This window comes from Sinocyclocheilus anshuiensis, unplaced genomic scaffold (assembly GCF_001515605.1).
Source record: "Sinocyclocheilus anshuiensis isolate Anshui unplaced genomic scaffold, SAMN03320099.WGS_v1.1 scaffold538, whole genome shotgun sequence".
NCBI classification, from domain to species: Eukaryota; Metazoa; Chordata; class Actinopteri; order Cypriniformes; family Cyprinidae; genus Sinocyclocheilus; species Sinocyclocheilus anshuiensis.
Genome location: NW_015544166.1, coordinates 1,466,485 through 1,486,240, shown reverse-complemented (window position 1 = coordinate 1,486,240; position 19,756 = coordinate 1,466,485). Strand labels below are relative to the sequence as shown.

Below are 19,756 nucleotides of genomic sequence, written 5' to 3'. Positions count from 1 at the left end.
CAGGAATGAAAATGCGAGTGGTGCATATAGGTACGAGACAAAGAAATCTATGTATGTGAGAAAGGTGTGTGTGTGTAAGATTAAAGTTCAGGAGCTGAGGTGTGTTGAACGACAAGCCACTTTTAAATAATACATCATGCTTACATGCTCTTTCAAACAATTTAATTGTCATTACTCGCCCTCATTCTGTTTCAAACGTTTATGACTTTCTTCAGTGGGACTCAAAAGAGGAAATATTGCGGAAATATATCTTTTTTTAAATGGGGACTGGAATTATCCAGTTCCAAAAAGCACCATACAAATTTCAAGTATTTCATATGTAATGCAATATATTCAGTCTTTTGAAGCCATGCTTGGGTCAATAATTTGTGGAAGATATTGAAAAGGAAAAATCTTTCCTTAAGTTCTGAAAAACTTTTATACTGTTTTGAACAAAAGTTTCTTGCGTGTTACATTATTTTTGCACTATTTTTAAAATGTTTGAAATATTTCTCAAGATGTTGTTTTTTATGTCATAAAATGAATATCAATGAAATATTAATTCATAAATAGTAACTTTGGTCACTATTTTAAGGTCCAATTCTTGCCATTAACAAAACATTAACTATGAATTTTGCCTCGGTAAACTCCTAATTTGCTGCTTATTAATAGCTAGTAAGGTAGTTGTTAAATTTAGGTATTGAGTAGGTTGAGGGATGTAGAATATGGTCATGCAGCATGTGTCTAATAAGTACTAATAAACAGCCAATATGTTAATAATATGATTGCTAATAAGCAACTAGTTAATAGTGAGAATTCGTCCCTATACTAAGTGTTAACGTAACTTTTTGGGTTTGAAGTGAATGCTATTTGAAAACTATGGTGAAGGAGAAGATTATTTGACTCTTAGATATAGACTTACAACTATTTTATGGTGCATTTTTGGAGATCAACAGCCTCAGTCTCCATTTTGAAAACAGACCCTCTGAAAGACAATCATAAGGTTTAGAACAATGACAGAATTGAAATTGAGAAGTGTAATACTAGTTCAGTTTGTCACTGTTCCTTCATGTATCAAAACATGATTATTTTGCTTATAATACCTGACTTAGTCTTGTTCTGTCCTGTTAGCCCTTGCAGAATGAAACCATTCTTGCGTTCATTGCACGCAGCCAAACCGTAATTGTTTTAAGAGCCAGTAACAGGCAAATATCGGCATGTCAGCCAGGCGCAGAAATCCTAATTTCTCCTCACACGGTTCAGTAACCAGCCTGCCGTGTCTTCGCAGAACACACTTGATTTGCCCAATACAGTGACAGACTTTTTTATCTCGACAATCGACATAGAGCTTTTTGTTGTGTGCTGATTTCTCTATTCAGCAGCATTACAGCTGTCTAGTGGACATAATGAGATTAATTCCTTCCTTGATTCTGAGTGTTTTATCACTGACATATGGAGCTTTCATGCTACAGCTTCAATTAGTACCTTAACCCTATCACATGGGTTAAATATACGGATTTTAGCATGCTCGTATTCAAAACAAAAGCACAGATTACTGTATTTGTGTGTAACGCGCTTGCTGACATTCATGATCGACTAGCAAAACCCAGAATGCTTGCACTCTTACCTACACTTACACAAAAAACACACTCTTAACGCAAGACTGCATGGCCTCCCTCTGCCTTTCTTGCTCGGGGGAAAGGAATTGCCGTGAATATTTATAGGCGGACTGAAAATGGGTTGTCCTCTCTTTCACCGTCAGGGGTTTCTGTCTGTATTATATTCCATCGGCACAGTTCTTTAGCCATCCTGAAAGCTCCTCCATCAGAAGAGATGTCTCGGCGCATTAAATGCAGCGTCTCACTCTCAAAAGTGGGTGGTCGATACGGTTTTATTTCATACCGAATATCAGACCACGTGGGCGCAGATGATGAGTTATTTGCTGCGCAGATAAACGTTTGCTGGAATCAGAGCGTGAGGATTTAAAAATGGTTGAGATTTAAGCTTTTTAAGTCAATATGCTTTTATTCGCTGTAAGATTTGGTCCTTAGGGTTAACAGTCCGATCTCTCCCAACTCTCCCACGAGCTATGCCTCATCCTGGCTGTGTTGTTAGTTGTCTATCTCTAGTTTATTTCTGCTCTTGCTTATGGTTTTCCCTCAAGCATCAAAGCATTGTAGCTTGGATTGAGCCAAATCTAAAAAAGTCAGTAGCTGTAGAGCAATATCGGCACCTAATTCTTAATGGGATTTTTCATTAAAAAAAATAAAATAAATCATCATTTACTTTCATGAAACATAAAAGATATTTAGATTTATGTACTGGTCGCTTTTTTCCATGCAATTACAATGAATGTGAAACGTTATAAAGCACCATAAAAAACAGTCCAAGTGACTTGTGTGCTTTGTTTTAGGTCTTTTGACGCCATGCAATAGCTTTCTGAAATGAGTCTATATTCCCTAGTAATTTTTCTCTTGTCCAGGCTGTTAATTGCTGAGACTTGATCATTGACTCTTAAGAACTGAATCAGTCCAAATCATGAGCTAATAAGACTGGGTTTGTTAACTGGATCTACTTATTCATTGAAAAGATGAAGTGGTTTTAGTGTTCCTTCCCAAAACACACACACACAAAAGACATTTATTTTCCATTTCAGGTAGAGTGGCTCTGAACTAAATCAGTCTGAATCATGAGCGAATCAGACTGGGTTTGGTAATTGAATCTACTGATTCATTGAAAAGATGGAGTGATTTGTTCAGCGTTCCTCCCCCGCAACACAAAATCGACTTTTATTTTCTATTTTAGGTAGAGTTTTTCTGAATGTGGCATTGTGTGTTAATTCATACTGTTGTGGCCTCAGCTGCGAAATAGGAGCCTGGAATATTGAGCATACTGAGTGTTTTTTTGGCATTTCTCTGGAGAAAATAACAACCCTTTTCCCTTGCTTATGAAAAATGTAAATGAGGTTCTATTTCTAGTATATCAACGTGTGGCAGTGAGAGCATTTTGTATGTGGAGTCACATGCCTGGAACACCAAGAGATCGAAACAATGAGACGTGTCATCTCCCAATCCTGACACATTAGCATGGCTGTGTGGGAAAAGGAAGGATATTAGGTTTTAAGAGAATGGTAAAATTGGAAAGAGAGGTGAGGGGGTGGAAGACGGGAAGCTTCGAACCTCATTTTGGAAGGAAGTCATATGAGACTCTGAGGAAGTGATTAAATGTTGTGCCTGTTTGGGACAGAAGGCTATTTTTCATTTATGTGATATTGACTTTTCTCTCTGTCTTCCTCTTTTCCCCTATTCTGTCTGACTCTATAGGAGAAGAACAAGGACAAAGACAAGCGTTTCCGTCCACTCTATGACATTCCTTACATGTTTGAGGCACGGGAATTCTTGAGAAAGAAGCTCATTGGCAAGAAGGTGAGAGACTTTGTGACATTCTCACACAAACAAACTTAGTCTTTCTGTATAAAAGTTTTCTTTCCATATGTTTTTCTGTCCATTTCATATGGATGCAGAGTTGTTTTCTTTCTCTGAGTTTCTGTATTCTGTTTGGAGTCACTGAACACTTTGACCACACAGACCATGAGCTGAGCGACTTCATTCACAGAGGCACAAATGACATTTTTTTTCTTTTAACTTTAGTTCTTTATTTTACGAGGAAAACAAAAAATGTCACAACACAAAGCTTCAACATGAGAAATGTTGAGATGTTTTTAACACAAATATGTGCATATAGTAGAAGTCATACAGTATAATTTCAATACTTATTCCCAACAATATATTAGTTATTTATTACATCTTTATCATGTCCCAAAGTTTATGAAGAAAAATAAGTAGTTTCCAGTTTACATTTTGATGAAAGTTCATGAAGAGAAATATTTTATATTATATTTGGATTAACAGTAAATATTCAATTAGTTAATCTTACAATACACAATGTATATATAATTTGAATATACATTTTAAATTAATGTTATGAATGAACATGAATAAACAATAAACGTTAGTATATTTATGGTTTAACATTTAACCCTGAACAATTAAAAAGTTGTTAGTTAATGAAGTCACTGGATTATGCACAGATGAATCACTCACAACAAGAGCATGAATGTGTATTTTGAAAATACTTGGGGTGATTTCAGGAGTAAATGTAAAACATGAAGTGTTTCCGTCTGTCTCACTCATATCAAACAGAAATACTTGGCATCAGAAGTTGTTGCCGTTTTAATTGGGACAGCAGGGTATAAACTGGTGTGGGATGTTCTGAAAATTCTGTCATATTGGGACTTGTTAAAACATAATGGGCAGATTGTATAGCTGCGCTTTATTGTCTGTTCAAGACTTTTCTCACCCAAACAATTCACTGTTTATGTGCAGAATAATGAAAAGCCCAGCCTGCAAGGCCCATTTGATTTAACACCAAAGAAATATGACAGCACATTTCCTCACACACAGACGTTTTCTCATAAATGATCACCGGATGCATGGATTACTAATGCAGCTTTATATCATCCTTGTATGAATGTAAGGCTGCTTTAGAAACCAATATTTTATTGCTGCTGCTTTTTACAGAAGTCTGGTTCACTGACCTGGAATCATGTGAATATTTTTAACTGGAGACGGGAAATGGAAAGCAACGAGTTTAATGTCAGATTAGATTTTGCATTTCCCATGTATGCACTCAGCAGTAGTCAACAGATAGTTGGATTTATACAACGCTCTGCGTGATAAGATGCCTGTTTGCATATTAATGCAAACAGTGTGGGAATGTTTGAATTCATTCAGAATGTATCCAGCGCAAGACTGTGGCAATCATCTTGAGGATCCAATTTTGGCTCATTAAGTGTCACAGAAGTGCTCTGACATAAATTAGTAGTGTATAGTATTAATCATCAATCTTCAGAGTCAAAAGTAGCATCTTAATATTTCTGTGCAGGAAATGTTCTTTTTGTAGCCAGATATTCCATATTGAGGTGGACCAAATGCAAAAGTTAAAGCAGTGGTCTTTGAAACACACTGCAATTGTGAATGCTGGCTTGACACAGTAGTTACATAAATTAATTTTAATTACATTTTTAAATGCACCAGTTTACAGTCTCTCGTCAGATTTCTTTAGCTGTTGCTAGGACACAATATGGTGCGAGTATGAGGCCTTGTACTGAGGCACGGCATGTTTTAGCATCTCTCCCTCTGCCCTGGCAACTGCTGTGGAAAATTTTAAATGTTCCATCTGTTTAAAAGAGAAATACAATCTGGGCAATTATAGAAGTTCATAACTATAAAATAGAGACATCATTAAAGACCGATTGTTTTGTTGCTGAAAAAGTACAAATCTAATGACTCATTTCTGCCAGATAAGGGCAGAAGGGACTATTTTATGCCCAGAACCTTTTGATTTTGCATTTAAGATGCCATTCGTTCTTTACAGGCTGCATCCCAGCTGGTCACAAAGGGTAAATAGTACCTGACTTTTGTTTCCAGAGTATTAGTGGAAGAGCATGAGCTAATTCTGGTGGATTCGATGAGGTTGCATCCATCTTCTGTCGCTCTAACATGACTGTTGTCTTCAAAAAGAGGTCCCAGAAGAGGTTGAAGGTCAACTCCCATTATATCTCTGCGAGTATGTGATCAATATCAGAGTTCAGCGGCACAATCGGCAAGAGAAGATCAAAGGAAAGGAGGTAGAGAAGCTCCTCCAAGCCCCAGTGAGCCGCAGCTCTGGAGCGTGGCGTCCATTTCAGATCGTGTTTCTTCTTTTGAAAGGATGGAGAGAATGAGTGGCATTCACTAGCAGTGGCTAATGGAGGGAAATCTGTGGAGAAGTGCATTTCCTCCTCTCGGTATTGAAACAGAACTTCCCGGTGACATAATCCAAAGCTAGATTTGGCTAACTTTCTAAGTAGCGCCTCTGTAGAGGGTCTCTGCCTCAGCAAAAAAGTCAAATGAAAATGTTGCATTAATCCACTTATCAGGAAAGAGCACGTTTGGATAATCCTGCCCGCTCAAAGTGCCTCCTGTTATGTGGGTGTGAGCGTTCGTGTGCGTGTGTGCGTGTGTGTGTGTGTGTGTGTGTGTGTGTGTGTGTGTGTGTGAGGTGTTAACAAGAGACAGTGACTGAGTGGAATGTCAGTGTCAAGCGTTTGATGTCTGTGTTTATGCAGGTATGTGCTGCTTTGTTTATTAGTTTGCTGGTTTATATGGAAGAGGACGTGCTGAGTTTTCACATGTTGCCCTGATGCACATTGAGGCTGCCGCGGCAGAGCTGTGCAGACTTCATTCATCTTTTCCCTCTACTTCTGCTTTAGAGGGAATTACAGTGGCGTGTGAGACTAGCAGCTCACTTTTAATCCATGAAATATGTATTACAGAGTTTCCTGACTACACCTACCCTCACCGCATTAGACTCCACTTACAGGGACTTAAGCTTGCAGAGAGCAGGTTTGGCTGTGCACATATCAGAGATGCACATATGTATGCTTGGGATGTTTGCACACTATAGACCTTTTGGTGTGGACCAGTGTCCATTTGTGATCCAAGTTTGTAATTGTCCCCGCCCCCACATAATAATAATAGTAGTAGTAATAATAATAATAATAATAATAAACAATTGTATTGTTAGTTATACTTGCATTGTTAATTTGATAACAATAACTCCAATAAAACAAATCAATAATATTATTATTATTATTATTATTATTATTAGGTAATTGTGGTGTTAAAAATGAAAAATATAACATAATTGTTTAATAATAATAATAATAATAATAGATAATTGTATTGTTAAAAATTATATAATAAAAATTGTTGTAATTGTAATAATAATAATTGTTTTAGTAATAATAATAATAATAATAATAATAATAAACAATTGTATTGTTAATGATAATTGTATTAATTAATTGTTAATTTAATAACTAGCTCAAATAAAACAAATCAATAATAACAATAACAACAACAACAATAATAATAAACTGTAGTTATTAATAAAATTACTAAAAACATTGTATAATGATGCTAATACAATAAATCATAACAGTAATAAAAACAATAACAATAATGGGACATTTATAAAAATACTAGATTATAATATTTATCGTATTACCGCTTTATTATTGTTATTACTATTATCGCTTTTTTATTATTATTATTATTATTATTATTATTATTATTATTAAGAACGAAGTCATTTTATCCACAATTTGTTGGCATTGGTCGCAGAGTATTTATTTTATTTTTTTATGTTTAATAAAACCACTTCTGAATATTCACGGTTGGTATGAATGTAAACTGTAGTGTATTTGTGCCTTTGTGTGCTCCCAGTCACGCACATTGTTATACCTGCTTGTCTCCAGATAATTTGCATTTGGAGTGCAGTTCACATTGCATTTCATGCAATACATCTGTGGCAGACAAACGCACATGCTTTTGTGTGTAAATTTTGGTTATAAATCCATACTTTCGAAAACATGAACAGTGAGTCTTCTCTTCCTGACTCATTATCTAATTACTCTCGGTGGTTATCGCGTTGATGATTCACACATGCCACTGTTTGAACCCAGATGTGAAAAGAGTCCAGCGGGGGAGGCAGTGGAATCCATCTCTGGTTTGGACAAAGCAGTCAAACCAAGTGTGAAAGCATCCTTGCTGTACATGCACCAGCTCAATCTTTCTGCATTTCCCCGAGACATTTCAGTGGACCTGTCTACGTTTTGATGGATGCTTCGCCATTAGCAACATTTCTGTCTTCGTCATTCTCTTCTTACTGGTTCTGTCTGGGCTTCTCTGAAACCCTCCATTGCTGTTGCCCTTCAGTCAGATCTTTCAATTCAGACATGACTCTAAAAGCCCATTTAATCTGTCATCTGCTTCCCAAATGGGCCTCTTCTTTCTCTCGCTCATTCATTTTCTCTTTCTTCATAAGCGCATTTGCTCTTCTGAATGAGCGGGAATCGTTGGCGCTTTGTGTTTCTTAAGAAGGGCATGTTGTCGTTCAACCAAGCTCATTACTCCTGCCCAATGGTGCAGAGCTGTCTGTGCCTTTCTAAGAGAGAACTGGAGAGTAGAAGAAGAGGGGATGAAAATGCAATCATTTTGTGTTTTATTTGCTGATGAAACACTAAACTCCTGGGGTAAGAAAATTAGTGTCAACAGGATTCCCCCACCTAATGAACTTCCATTATGTCCATTAGACTGAGTTACATTTTCATTTTGAGGCAAATGAATTGGAGGGATAAATGGAATTTACAACTTTACATACAACTTTAGGAATTAGTTCAAAGCATGGAACTTTATTTTGCCATGTAAAAATTGTCTTATTTCAGCATTTCATTTTGCTAGTCAGTTGCATGCTCTTTGTCCTGTTTTCATAAATCTACATTTGCATTATATCATATGGATCAGTACGGCAATACATTTGTCTAAATGTGAGCACCTTCCTTAAACTGTTAAAGAGTTTACCCAAAAATAAAATTTTGTCATTTACTCACACTCATGTCGTTCCAAACCTGTATACGTTTCTTTCTTATGTTGAACACAAAAGAAGATATCTTGGCGCCGATAGCCTTGTGGGCACTGCGCCGTTGCGCTTCGGGCGTCCCGAGTTCGAATCCTGGCTTGAGGACCCTTCCCCATCCCGCCCCCTCTCTCACTCCCACTTCGCTTCCTGTCTCATCTACACTGTCCTATAACAATAAATGCAAAAAACGGCAAAAAAAAAAGAAAAAAAAAAAGAAGAAGATATTTTGAAGAATTTAGAACCACCAAACAGTTGTTGGTCCCCATTGACCTCCATAGTAGGGGACCATCAACTGTTTGATTACCAGCATTTTTCAGAATATCTTCTTTTGTGTTCAACATAAAGAAACTCATACAGGTTTGGAACGACATGAGGGTGAGTAAATGAAGACTATTTTCAGATTTGGGTGAACTGTCCCTTTAAGCTGTAGATTTGACCAGTTTGCTAAAGCGTTGCAAGAGTAGTCTTGTGTCCATTTGGTGTGCTTGCCATCAATTCATTGTTGGACTAATCAACTTGAATTACATAAGGATTCCTCTCCTAGTTTACTAGGACACCGCTTTATTTTAAAGATACACACACTGAAATTGATTGGTCCTGAGCATATGGTTCACTCTCATCAGCCTCTGGACAGGTGGGAAGTGTCTTGGGGAAGGGAGTGCTTTGTTTGACACATGCCTCATTTCTGTGAGAAACTTTACACACGTGCACTAATGCATTATGTTCATCTGTTCTGTAACAGGATGTAATCAATCCACACGCTCCCAGAGGACCATGGGTGTGGCATTCGGTCAGGTGAAGTCTTCGTCCTTGGGTTGTTATTGATGCCATCCCGATTAATGACTGATCTTCCCCCCTGCGTGTCAAGACAGATGGGAGATCCGGCTTACTATTTCAGATTAGCTTCCAACCCTCTGTTTGCTCTGAACTGATTGAACGAAATTGGCCAGATCACAGCCTCCTATCTCAGAATATCTCAACGTGGCTTCTTATTTGCTCAGAGCTAACAAGAAGACACCGAATGCGATGCCTCCTCCGGGATTATCCGATGACCTCGGCGAGAGTTTGACACAAATGGAGTTGATTTCTTAACCTGGAGCAGTTTGGTGTGAAATAATCAGCTTTAGTTATCCTCTTCCCTTCTGCTTGCCTCCGTCGCCATCAAGCAAAATAGTTACTGGTCCCCGCCTCTTTCTTGCTTCGTGATAAACAGTTTCCATGTTTGGTTTGGCTTCCTCTGGGGAGATCTATGGTCTAGTCTGACATGATTCACACTGACTCAGGGTGACCTTGGAAAGTAGCCCACAGTCATGCTTGTACACACATGCACACACCAAACCCTTCGCTAGATGCCCTAACACAATTTGTCCACCCTGAAAGGCCTGTAATCCATTTTTTTCCTTTACAGCCAGCTTTTCGCTTGATTTGCAATCCTGTACAAAGATATCAAATTCAGAGTTTGATGTGTTGCTCTTTCTTGGCATAATTCTGTCATGTTTAATGCGACATCATAAAACAGGGTTACAGTGCAGTTCTCTGTGTCCTCACGTGTGGATTCAATGGTCAATTTATCTCCATAGCTGAGCCCCTGACAGGCTTATAGTGTGTCTGTGTACGTAGGCCTTGTTTCTTGGCCCTACATCAACTCTGCTGGAGATTGAACCATTTTGTTTGGTGTCTTTGCAGGTTAATGTCACGGTCGATTACATCAGAGCTGCCACCAGTGCCATGGAAACGGGTGGCATCCCGGCTTTCCCAGAGCGCACCTGTGCTACAGTGACCATTGGTGGAATGTAAGTAAACTAACCAGTTACCAAATCAGTTCTGCTTTTTGGCTCTTTCAAAACCTTCTCCTCCCACTGTCTGTGATAAAATGGTAAAAAACCAAACGAACAAAAAACACACTATAAATGGTTTCATGTATACTATTGTTCAAAAGTTTGGGGTCAGTAATTATTATATATATATAATTTTACATTTTTGTAAATTTTTTTTTTTTACATTTTTTAATTCTCACCATTTCTACATTTAATCAAAAATACAGTAAAACAGTAATATTGTGAGTTTACAATTTAAAATAACTTTTTTCTTTTTAATATCTTGATATATTTTAATATATCTTGTATCTATATCTGTAATTTATTTCTGTGATGGCAAAGCTGAATTTTCAGCAGCCATCACTCCACTCTTCAGTGTCGTATGATCCTTCAGAAATCATTCTAATATGCTGATTTGGTGCTCAAGAAACATTTATTATTACTGTCAATATCTGCTACTGCTATATGTTTTTTTGGAAACCATGATATGCTTTTTTTCAGGATTCTTTGATGAATAGAAAGTTCAAAAGACCAACATTTATTTGAAATAGAAATTGTTTGTAACATTATAAATGTCTTTACTGTCACTTTTGATCAATTTAATGTCATTCCTGAATAAAAGTATACATGTTTCTTTATTTTTTTGCTGACTTTAAACTATTAGACCGTAATGTAACTCGTGCAATGGATTTCAAGTCATATGCTGATAATTGTGAGAACAAAATCTTCCCCTCTATTGATCCTTGTTCCACTGCTTCTGGATAGTCATTGAGTTAACTTTAAACAATAAATTGATCAAATCCACTCGTTAATCATTCCGATTTTGAATAATGATTTTAAATTTGGGTCTATTCTTTACACAGTAGCAGTTGCTCTTCAAATGTAGGTTGTCTCAGTTGACAACCAACAGCAAAAGACACTTGTTACTGAGAAAGAAATGGAACCATAAATAAAATCTGAATGTTTCTAGACTCTCTCTAACAATCTTCTCGCTCTCAGAATTGGGACTGCCGTATGCTTTATTACCCTTTATGACTCCTCTGTGAATTCAAATGATTCTTGTTCACCCTTGTGATGTGAATGTGTGATCTAGCACACTGTCCCTTGTTAGGGTAAGTGAGGACAGGCACATGAGTCTGGGGTGGTATTGCGCCTTAGGCTGTGATTACCCAACCATGCCCCAGTGCTTGGCGTTAGAGCATTGTGGGTAACAGGTGGTCACATCGCCTGAGGGCTCAGCTGCTTTGCCACATCTTGACTCTTCGCTGATTTGGAATCAGTTCTTTCCAGGATTTCCCATAGTGCCATAAATATTTTAAGAGCCTGAACTGATCGTAGATCCGTAAAAATTCATGGCAGCACAGACAGTCTGTCAGGCTGATGCAATAGGTTACTTTTCAGTAAACATTTGATTTTTGGAAGCATGGTGAAGTAGGACTGACGTAGGAAGTATAGTTATCAACGCTTGCAATTTCTGTGTATTGTTTTGTCAGTGTACAGGTTTTTTGGTTTGATTGCTTAACCTCAACAGTCCCCGCCTTTTCATATTGTATTTTGTGCCTCTGAACTGTGGTATGTTTGTGTATTTAAAGAGAGGATCACATTGAGTACTTGCAGAAACTGTTTACCACTCTTCCTACGAAACCAGCATTGGCACCAAAAATAAAAAGCGCTCTTTGCTTTTAATCATGTTTTTGCCCTTTTGGTTTTATTAGCAAAACTTGACACAGAATGCCTCTTGCTCTTGTTTGCTGTGCTCTGCAATAGGGGAATGCGAGCTGCTTGCTGAAGGCAATATCTGTGTTGAAAAATGGCAATGAGAAATGCGTTTGCCACTTTGCTTGCAGGGCAGCAGTCTTGCTGCTTGTGATCAATTATGTTTCAGTTCTGCAAATTAGGCCTTAGTCAATCTCACTCAACGCTCTCCTTCAAACAACGTGCAAACTGAAGTCTATAGACTATCCCGAAATAGTTACATAAATTGATTGATTTAAAATAATCGCACAGATTTCTGTAATCAATCAGACCTAACATGATTATTTGTAAGCATGTATTTTCACATGGAATCTCCAAATTTAATGTGGAAATAGCAAAGACAGTATTTTAAACATTTGTTTAATAGCTCCTTTTCCCTAACACAGTAAAGAAAGCCAGTATTACCGATACCAGGTCCAATACTGATATGGATGGCTATATTTAATGGATGATAATTCTGTTAATTATTTAATGCATTAAACAGCAAATAATAATTGCATAAATAAACACATTATTTAACTCTGCACCATGTACAGTCATGGCCCAAAATATCGGCACCCTTGGTAAATATGATCAAAGAAGGCTGTGGAAATTAATTTGCATTGTTAATCCTTTTGATCTTTTATTTAAAAAATTCACAAAAATCTAACCTTTCATTGGATAATAAGAATTTAAAATGAGGGGGGAAATTTCATTATGAAATAAATGTTTTTCTCTAATACACATTGGCCACAATTAACAGCACCCTTTTATTCTTGTGCCCAGTGACCCATTTTTGTGTTGTTTTTGAGGTTTGTGTTTGGATTATTGTACGGTTGGAAGATCCAAACATGGTCCATTATAAGATTTCTAACAGAGTCAGTCACTTAATGATTTTCTATCTGTTGGTATTTGATAGAATAGTGCATTAGGACAATATAGACACACGTCCTCTTCCAGGCAGTTTCGTAACATTTTCTGTTGATTGCAAATTCTTAATTATTGCCCTGAAGGTGGAAATGGGAATTTTCACTGCTCTAGCGCTTTTCTTAAAGCTACTTCACTAATTTGTGAAGCTCAATTATCTTTTGCTGCACATCAGAAATATATTCTTTGGTTTTTCTCATTGTGATGGATGATTAAGGGAATTTGAGCTTTGTTTTCCCTCCTATTTATATTTGTGAAACAGGAAGCCATGGCTGGATAATTTCATGTTCGTAATCACCCTGGAGTGCTCAAAATTGTGAATATGAATGGGAATATACTTCAGAGATATTTTACTCATAAGAATTTCTAGGGGTGCCAATAATTGTGTCCAACGTGTATTTGAGAAAAACATTTATTTCATAATATTTCCCCCCATTTTAAATTCTTATTATCCAATGAAAGGTTAGATTTTTGTGAATTTTTTAAATAAAAGATCAAAAGGATTAACAATGCAGATTAATTTTCACAGCCTTTGATCATATTTACCAAGGGTGCCGATATTTTTGGCCATGACTGTATGTGTGTGTGTTTAAATAAAACGATAGTGTGTTTTATATATCTAAAATGTGTAAAGTGTTGCAAGGCAACTTGGAACAAACATCTGATTCTCTGTTGTAATCTCTTTGTAGAAACATTGCTGAGGCTCTGGTCAGTAAAGGTCTCGCAACAGTGATCAGATACCGTCAGGACGACGATCAAAGATCTTCTCATTACGACGAGCTGTTGGCAGCTGAGGCAAGGTGAGTCAAAACACTAAAATAAAACTGCCGGCTAGCGAATGTGGGCCGTATTTCCACACATTGAGTAGGAGAAGCCGTCTGTGAAATGGAGCCATTTTGTTCTGTGCAGTAAGTCATGGCTTGTCTGGTTAGCTCTCATTTCATGGGGGCAATATCAGTCCCAGAGCTTATACCTCAAGCACCAGCACTAAAGCATTGCTCTTTTATTCTTTGTCTACGAATATAATTATATAGATTTGTGGTGCAGAGGTTTCAAGGGTGGTTTATTGCACAGAAAGAGATTTGGATCTCGTGGTCGGCGATAGATGGGGCGACTCTCTCGAGAAAGAGACTTGCTGCTGCTTATCTACTGCTCTTTCTTTTCCATTTCTATTCTTCACTCTTGGTGTTGCTCTCGAAAGCGCACATGCATTCACACACATCTCCTATATTTTCTTGTCCTTTGCTCTCTGGGTAATGCTTCCCCGTGGAGCCTGTGGAGATGGGAGGTTTGCGGGCCTCAAATTTATTTTTAGCAGAGATTGCTGGTCGTTACCCTACATCCTCTGAGAAATCAACCTCAGGACGAGCTCTCTCTCCCTTCCTCTATTTTTTTCCGAATTTGATTGGACACCAGGGAGGCTACAGCCACAGATACATCTGCCTTAAAGAGGCCAAAGACACATCCCTCATTCCTCCTGTATCTACTGTAATGTGCAGGCATCACCACTCAGCAACCACTATTACACTGATCAAGCAGTCGACACACACAAAAGACACTATACATTCCCATGTGTAATGCATGAGAGCTGCTGGCCTATAAATGTGATTTGTTGGCTCTTTTGTGGCATGTGATGAATGAATGGGTGGGTTTGTTTAAGGGTTGGTTTCTCAGGCTGGGGCAGAAATGGTTTTATGTTCTGGGGGCCCGTTCTAAATATTTAGATTTTAACACAGTGCTTGAATCATTGCAGGGCGATCAAGAATGGTAAAGGACTTCACAGCAAGAAAGAAGTGCCCATTCACAGGGTGGCAGACATTTCAGGGGTAAGCTTTTGATTTTATTTGCTTCAGTTGCTATTTGAGTCTGATTCATAGGGATGTATTTCTATGGGATGAAATTAGACTCAAAATGATTAATAGATGCACACACAATTATTTATGTACTGCATAAATTTTATACATGTATCTTACTAACCACAAACAAATGCCTTTCAATTTGAGTCTGTGGAATTCAGGATTAAATGATTGTGCAGCGATTTTTACAAATACAGACATGTTTGCGAATAAAAATGTTCTGTTCTACATTAATATATAATAAATTGCTCCGTGCATAAAAAGGAATCCATGCATAAGTGGATCAGGTGACACGCGTGCATTAATTGACGTCTAGTTCGAGTCGATCTTGTTCGGTTCATTTGGATTTTGAGACTTCATTTTCGCAGTTTACAGCATTTTACATCCCCCCGACACACAACTACCAACGGACAAGGCCCAGTGCAATTCATTAACGTGTACACGATTTGAAAAATTCGCAAATGTACGTCACTACACTGAAGCAAATGCTTTTCAACCGGTGTCTGCTGAGTTAAGAATTACATTAATGTGCAGCATTTTGTTCAAATAGAGACATAGTTGTGAATACAAATGTTATTGTTTGTATTAAAGTATCATAATTTGTGCATGTTAAATGTTACATTGTTTTCTTTGTTTCTTTTTGGTTTGGCTATTCTCCTCTGCCCATAGAAATATAATAAATATGTTTTATTGAACTTGTTCTAATTTAACTTATCTTAAGACACAGAATAGCTTATATTAATTTTGCCAAGCAAGAACTTCGTGACGGTAACTTTTTTTTTTCTTTTCTTTATGTAATTCAATGGCACGTTGTCAATTATTCCTTCCTTGTATTATTATTATTATTATTATTAAAAGGGATATTAAATTCGCTAATTTAAGCCATTAGTAATCGCACGTTTATATTTAATTAAACTATTAAATTAACTTAAACTAAACTATACTAAACGAGCGTTTTATAGGCTATAGGCTAGCCTATTACACGCTCAAGCGGATCGCATAAATAGCTAGAACATATTTTATATAAGATACTTATTACTAAACTGTTTTCTGAGTCAGTGTCGGCTGCAAAGATGAAGTTGACGATGCTGATGAACGACTTTATTCTCGAAATGTAATTATATTTATTCTCAATATTTTATTTCTACATTTTTCTGGATATTTAATGAGTTTAATCTCGCATTATAGGCTAATGACTTTATTCTGGAGATGATTTATTTTATTTTTTTTTATTGTTTGGCCCTATAATCCTCTTTCTTACTCTCTCATTTGGCACGAATCCAAATGTTTCCATATTCACAATGTTGGCTATTTGAATTTGAATGCTACAGACTATTATTTATTAGGCCTATGTAAACCAGGCTTTGCAGCCTACTTAACCCGCTTTCCAAAAAAAAAAAAATGCTGTAAACTGCATTCTCAAAATCCAAATGAACCGAACAAGATCGACTCAAACTAGACGTCAATTAATGCACGCGTGTCACCTGATCCACATATGCATGGATTCCTTTTTGCATGAGCAATTTATGATATATTAATGCAGAACAGAACATTTTTTATTTTTTATTTTCGCCAAACATGTCTGTATTATCGCTGCACAATCATTTAATCCTGAATTTCCACAGATTCAAATGGAAAGGCATTTGTTTGTGGTTAGTAAGATACATGTATAAAATTTATGCAGTACATGGATAATTGTGCGTGCATCTATTAATAATTTTGAGTCTAATATCATCCCATATATTTCAGTCATTACGTCTATTTTGTTTACTTAGGAAAGATATTCTCTCTGCTAAAGCTGTACATTATACATGGTGGGTTTTTTAGACTAATTTGATTTTCTTTAGTTTAAATATTTGGCTGCTTTTGTTTTCAGCTGCGAATAAGAGTGCATTTAATAAAGTTCCATTTAATAAATTTGACTTCAAAATCAAGAATCAAACTCAAATATCAGTGTGAAAATGCAAAAAAGAATTTGTCTGGGCCTGAGCATGACCTATGACAGTATGTTCTTCCAATGCCTTTACCAATGTCTTCTATATCCCAGATTCCTCTCTCAAATCTTTGATGTTAAAGCTTCGTCATATGACAGCTGATTTATTGCTGCATTACGGCCCTGACCATTAAAGTAATGAACGCCTCTCTAAAAATAGTCTTTATACCCATAAAGTCATCATGCTCGTAGCTCTAAAGTTGTTTTTAGGCGAATCTGTTTGGGTGCCTTACCAAATGAAGATTAAATTTTACTTGGCTTGTAAATGTCATTTGCTGGGTGACAGGCTTGTTACTTGGTGTGTGAAGCAACTGACGTTTAATAGCCGCTGACTTCCTGTTCACCTCTCCTCAACTCTCTCCTTCCTCTCTGTCTCATCTCTGCGTTTATGAATGAGCTCCTCAGGTTTTAATGAAGTATATGGCAGCTGTCTGCGAACTTTTTCAGGATGTTATTTATACCCGAGTTTGTGTGGGAGGCATTTAGAGTGAGAGAAAAGAGTGTGTCACTCTCAAACGGTAACATTCTCATTTCTCATCCAGAAACAAGATTCCCTCGTTATATGACTGACAGTCAGAGTAATGTCATTTGGATTGGGACTATGTCGTTGGTCTGAAAGGACCATTTATCTTTGGATGTGTTTGTTTTCTTTTCTCTTACTTTCTCTTTTGGTGTCTTGTTCTTCGTGTGGGTCATGGCTGTATTTCCAGCTGCGGTGGGCGGCCCTGGTGTGCTGAGTCACAGGAAGCAGCAATATTTAAAGTGAAATCTGAAGTGTCTCTGTTACACACCCGTCAAACAGAAAGATGGCCAATCTCACTTCTAAAAGTACACCCTTGGTCAGGACACTCTTGAAATAGAGCTGCCCTACTCCCATAATGGCTCACAGTGTCAAACTGTTATCTTCCACTTGGCCTGTTGTTTTCTAGTCCACATTTGAATTACAAATCAAAAGTATGTAAACTAATGTAAGTAAACCAGCCAAGGTAGCCAGTGAAGGCGCATTTGCAAAATTTTGTTCAAAAATTTGATGCAATCAGTAAATAAAATAAGGGTGCTGTTTTAGTGCAATTATATTAATATGTTGCATTAATGAATGCATTTTTATTGCATAACTATTTTTGTATTGCAAAAATTATGCATTTAATCATGCTATCAATACATATTTAAATTCTATAAAAATGTTCTTTAAAATGACCCAGACATATAGTGATTGTCATGACAACTGCAACGTTTAATGTGGCATTTTGTTTGTACAAAATCAAGTAACATCTATCTAAGCAAGTATAATAACTAGTGAAGTATAATAGCTAAGTCTAAAAAAGAAAGTAAATAAAAACACATGCATTTAATTTTATACTTTTTATAACAAGCATACAAATTAATAAGTATAAAATAAATGCATAGAACAAGTAAAAAATGCAAAGAACAATTAAAGATGAAAAAATTATAACCAAAAAAAGACGTAAATATAAAAATAAATATTTATAACAAATAAATACCAAGTTCTGTCATGAAACTCTAAATGGCACAGGGTGATGGGTCGTTAACGCATATTCACAGCATTAAACTACTTGGCACAAGCTGAATGCTTTACATTCAGATGGCTGGTTGGCATTCACTAGAGCATTTCGCAGCGTGCTTTCAAAGTTCCTCTGAAATCCTCCACCTTCCCCAGCTCCACCTGTATAAATCTGCTATGTGTTTTTATATATGCTATTTTTACAGTGGCAGTATGTCTTAAAAACTCACAGCACCGTATCGGTGTATCTATTGGCAGTAGCAAGTTCCTGTACTTGCTTTGCAGCAGCAGTGTAGCAGATCTAGTATTCCGCCAAGACTAAATACATGAACATTGTCATATCCTTTATAGTGGTCGACCGATATTGTTTTTTTGACAGCCAATGCCGATATCTTGGAAAGCAGGTTGGCCGATATAAAGCCAATATAATTGTAGTAATTTAATTAACATTTGTGACCCTGGACCACAAAACTCTTGTGTCTTAAAGGGATAGTTCACCCAAAAATGAAAATTTGATGTTTATCTGCTTTTCATTTTTGGCCCCCAGGGGGGCGCCAGCACCTGTCAAGGGGGGCACGAGCATCAGTTAATTCAGAGACGTTCTTTTGAGAATTTATGAATATGAGTTAACAAATCTTTAGCCATCCACTAGGGGGCAATCTGACTCCCACTGCTAGTCGACAGTTAGAGCAGAGTTGGCTCGAGTATCAGTCACGCTTATTGACAGTGTAAGATGATTTACGATTAGCCGTGTCAGAAATCCAACCACAGATTGGCATGTTGTTATCAGATAGCCTTCTCAGACAGCAGGTGAATACCAATGGCTGTCTTGACAAGTATCCTTGTAAGCACAGTCGGTTGTTTTAAGTGAATGTAAACAGTAAAGAAAATATCAAATGTACATCAGTATAACGGATCCGTGCATTTCTTATGTAAATAACGTTAATCAAAAAGAGCAAAAGAAAAATGGTTCGCTGCTTTAATAGCTTTAATGGATACTTGCTTTTATGTTAGTTAATAAAGTAATTCGGTGTGACTACAGTAATACGGGGGATGGGGGGTTGTACAAATAAATAAATATTTAATAAAAATATAATTAAAAAGGAAGTAAACACTGTAACCAACAGAGCACTCAGTATTCTGGGAAGTTTGTGTGCGTTCTGAATCCTATTTTTTCAAATAAAGCTAAGGTAACATTCATTTTACATACAGCACACAGTGAAAATGACATGAATATGGGCAAATGTATAAAGCACAGCATAGTTTGAAATCACGAATTTATTGTTTAAAGCAGTGGTCGCCAACCCGTCTATCGCGATCGACTGGTAGATCTTTATCACTTGTCCCAGTAGATCCCGAAAATAACAGTAAAATAAGTACAAAAATGCATTACATTTCTGGGGCT

At 36.9% G+C, this 19,756-nt stretch overlaps 1 protein-coding gene across 1 annotated transcript in view; it reads left to right on the top strand.

Moving 5' to 3' along the window:
• The window catches only part of LOC107695859 (staphylococcal nuclease domain-containing protein 1-like), a 200,156-nt gene that overhangs the window by 25,813 nt on the left and 154,587 nt on the right, over positions 1-19,756 (top strand). Inside the window, exons 9-12 of the mRNA XM_016495938.1 lie at positions 3,303-3,404; positions 10,189-10,295; positions 13,670-13,780; positions 14,734-14,806. Of these exons, the coding sequence (XP_016351424.1) occupies positions 3,303-3,404; positions 10,189-10,295; positions 13,670-13,780; positions 14,734-14,806 (393 nt within the window). The remainder of the gene's footprint in view (positions 1-3,302; positions 3,405-10,188; positions 10,296-13,669; positions 13,781-14,733; positions 14,807-19,756) is intronic.